The 2,783-nt window shown below is 39.3% G+C and overlaps 1 protein-coding gene and 1 pseudogene across 1 annotated transcript in view; both read right to left on the bottom strand.

The window, feature by feature from the left end:
• Positions 1-5: 5 nt before the first annotated feature.
• LOC102759423 lies at positions 6-689 on the bottom strand (annotated as a pseudogene).
• A 1,710-nt stretch (positions 690-2,399) lies between these two features.
• The window catches only part of LOC102757289 (zinc finger protein interacting with ribonucleoprotein K-like), a 9,127-nt gene continuing 8,743 nt past the window's right edge, over positions 2,400-2,783 (bottom strand). The window contains exon 4 of the mRNA XM_015571058.1: positions 2,400-2,714. Within this exon, the coding sequence (XP_015426544.1) occupies positions 2,517-2,714 (198 nt within the window). The 3' untranslated portion in view covers positions 2,400-2,516. The remainder of the gene's footprint in view (positions 2,715-2,783) is intronic.

Genomic DNA, 2,783 nt, shown 5'->3' with positions numbered 1-2,783 from the left:
GGTAAAGGACTTATGACACTCTTCACATCTGTAAGTCTTCTCTCAGGTATGAACTCTGCTGTGCAGTAAGTCAGGAAAACTGATGAAAGGCTGTTATATTTTCTACATCTATAAGGCTTCTCTCCAGAATGAACTCTCTGATACTTAGTAAGGCCTGAGCAGCTGCCAAAGGATTTGCCACATTTTCCACATTTACCTGGTACAAGGTTTCTCTGCAGCGTGAACACTCTGATGCTTAATAAGGGATGAGGACTGGCTAAAGGCTTTGCCACATTCTCTACATGTGTAAGGCTTCTCTCCAGTGTGAACTCTCTGATGATTAATAAGGGATGAGGACTGGCTAAAGGCTTTGCCACATTCTCTACATTTGTAAGGCTTCTCTCCACTGTGAACTCTCAGGTGCTTAGTAATGTTTGAGAAGCTGGTAAAGGTTTTGCCACATTCTGTACATTTATAAGGCTTCTCTCCAGTGTGAACTCTCCGATGATAGGTAAGGGTTGAGGACTGGCTAAAGGCTTTGCCACATTCTCCACATTTATAAGGTTTCTCTCCAGTGTGAACTCTCTGATGATAAGTAAGTAATGCTATAACACGGAAGGCTTTGCCACATTCTCTACATTTCAGTCTATTTAGATTGAGTACTTGACTGAAGATTCCATCACATGAATTACCTGTGTAAGCTTGCTCATCAGCATGAATATTCTTTTGTTCAGTGTTATTTAAAGATTCCTGAAAAGATTCGACAAGTCTATATCCCTTGTGTGTCTTCTCCACAATATGAAAAACCTGGCCTATAGTCTGATAGGACATTTGGTCAAAGACTTTTCCACTTTTATAATGGTCCTCTGAAAGCTCAATTCTCGGTTGATTATAAAGAGATGACTGTTGCTTAAAGTTTTTCCAATGTTCGTTCCATTGGTAACTTGTGTTTTCATTATATTTATTCTGCTGGTAATGGGAGATAGAAAGTCCTTTAGTGACAGCTATAAGAAACTTGTACAAGAATCATTTTGTGCTTTCAATAACCCATGAAAGTTGTACAAAAAAGTGTTCCCAATGTATTGAAATTATAGACAAAACATAAAAATAAAATTGTTTGGGGACAAATAATGAATCCTTGTTTAAAAGATTGCCAAATTGCCTAGCTGGCGGGGCTCAGTGGTTGAGCATTGAGGTATGAAATAGGAGATCATGGTTCGTTTCCCCACTAGGGCACATGCCCGGGTTTCAGGCTAGGTCCCAATAGAGGCATGCCGGAGGTAGCCAATCAATGATTGTCTCTCTCTTTTTTTTTAAATTATATTTTTATTGATTTTAGAGAGGAACGGTGAGGGAGAAATAGAAACATCAGCGATGAGAGAGAATCATTGATCGGCTGCCTCCTGCACATACCCTACTGGGGATTGAGCACACAACCCAGGCATATGCAAGTGACTGGAATGAAACCTGAGACCCTCCAGTCCACAGTCCAACACTCTATCCACTGAGCCAAACCAGTTAGGGCTGTATCTCATTATCATTACTTTTTAAAAATATATTTCTTAATTGATTTCAGAGAGGAAGAGAGGAGAGATATAAACATCAATGATGAGAGAGAATCATCGATTGGATGCCTCCTGCACGCCCCCTACTGGGTATCAAGCCTGCAACCAGGTATGTGCCCTTGGCCGGAATCAAACCAGGGACTCCTCAATCTGCAGGCCCACGCTCTATCCACTGAACCAAGCCAGCTAGCACTGCATCTCTTTATTGATGTTTCTCTTTCTCCCTCTCCCTTCCTCTCAGAAATCAAAATATATATATTTAAAAGTAATAAGACTGACAAATTGAGGAGATTTTACTTTTATAGGAACATTATAAATATCTAAATTTTAGAAATGAATGACTGAAAGTTTAATCCCACCCTACATTTTAAACAATTCTAATCATTATTCACAGCAAAGACTGTGTTAGCTCCTAGTTTTCCAGATTTCCTTTCTAAGGACACACAACAGTAAAAACTTGTTTTCAACCATCAGGTGCAGAAACAAACTGATCTGCCAATGTAACTGAGTTTTAAGTGGGAAGTTTCTCAAATGCATAGTACATTTGACTTCTTTAGTTCACAAGAATTGTATTATGAATAACCGTGCCAGGTTAGTTCGGTTTATATTTACATCCCCTCTTTCTCATCACATTCTTCCTCAAATTCCAAGGCTTTCATTAAGTGTACATTATCAAAAGCACACCTTTTATATCTTACCAGTATAATTTCAGAGGATAAATATTGAAGTGTGGGCTTTAGCAAAAAGCCCTGGTTATCTTCAGATGCAATAGCTGGGAAAAAAAAAACAAATTCTTAATTTTGACAATCAGATGAGTGCACTTCGAAATTACCAGCAAGTATAGGACAAATGACATTTTTGAGTACTCCAAATGCACGTGAAGGATTCAAAGAAAGCTCAAGATAGGTACAATGAGTAAAAGTCCCATCAAAGAGGGACAAAGAGTTGCTTATATCTGCCAATGATACCTGCTCAAACCCCCTGACACACAATGGCAATATTATCAAAACACCCCCACCTCCCAGTTTCTTCAGTGGAGAGAGAGAGAGATGAGGGAAGTGAGTGTTCAATGATCTCTCTGTTATGAAGCATCCTGAAGAACAAATGTCTGTTGTGCATGACACAGAGTGGGAACAGGATGGCAGTACATGATGAGTTTCCTGTAGTAGCCTGTTCAAAAGACTACTTCTGAATCTCAACAAAAGATATCAAGTCATGCTCTGGCTACTTTGACTCAGT

The sequence above is a fragment of the Myotis davidii genome, unplaced genomic scaffold, assembly GCF_000327345.1.
Source record: "Myotis davidii unplaced genomic scaffold, ASM32734v1 scaffold1168, whole genome shotgun sequence".
NCBI lineage: Eukaryota > Metazoa > Chordata > Mammalia > Chiroptera > Vespertilionidae > Myotis > Myotis davidii.
The sequence above is the reverse complement of the archived record's forward strand: the minus strand, read 5'-3'. Positions and strand labels throughout refer to the sequence as shown.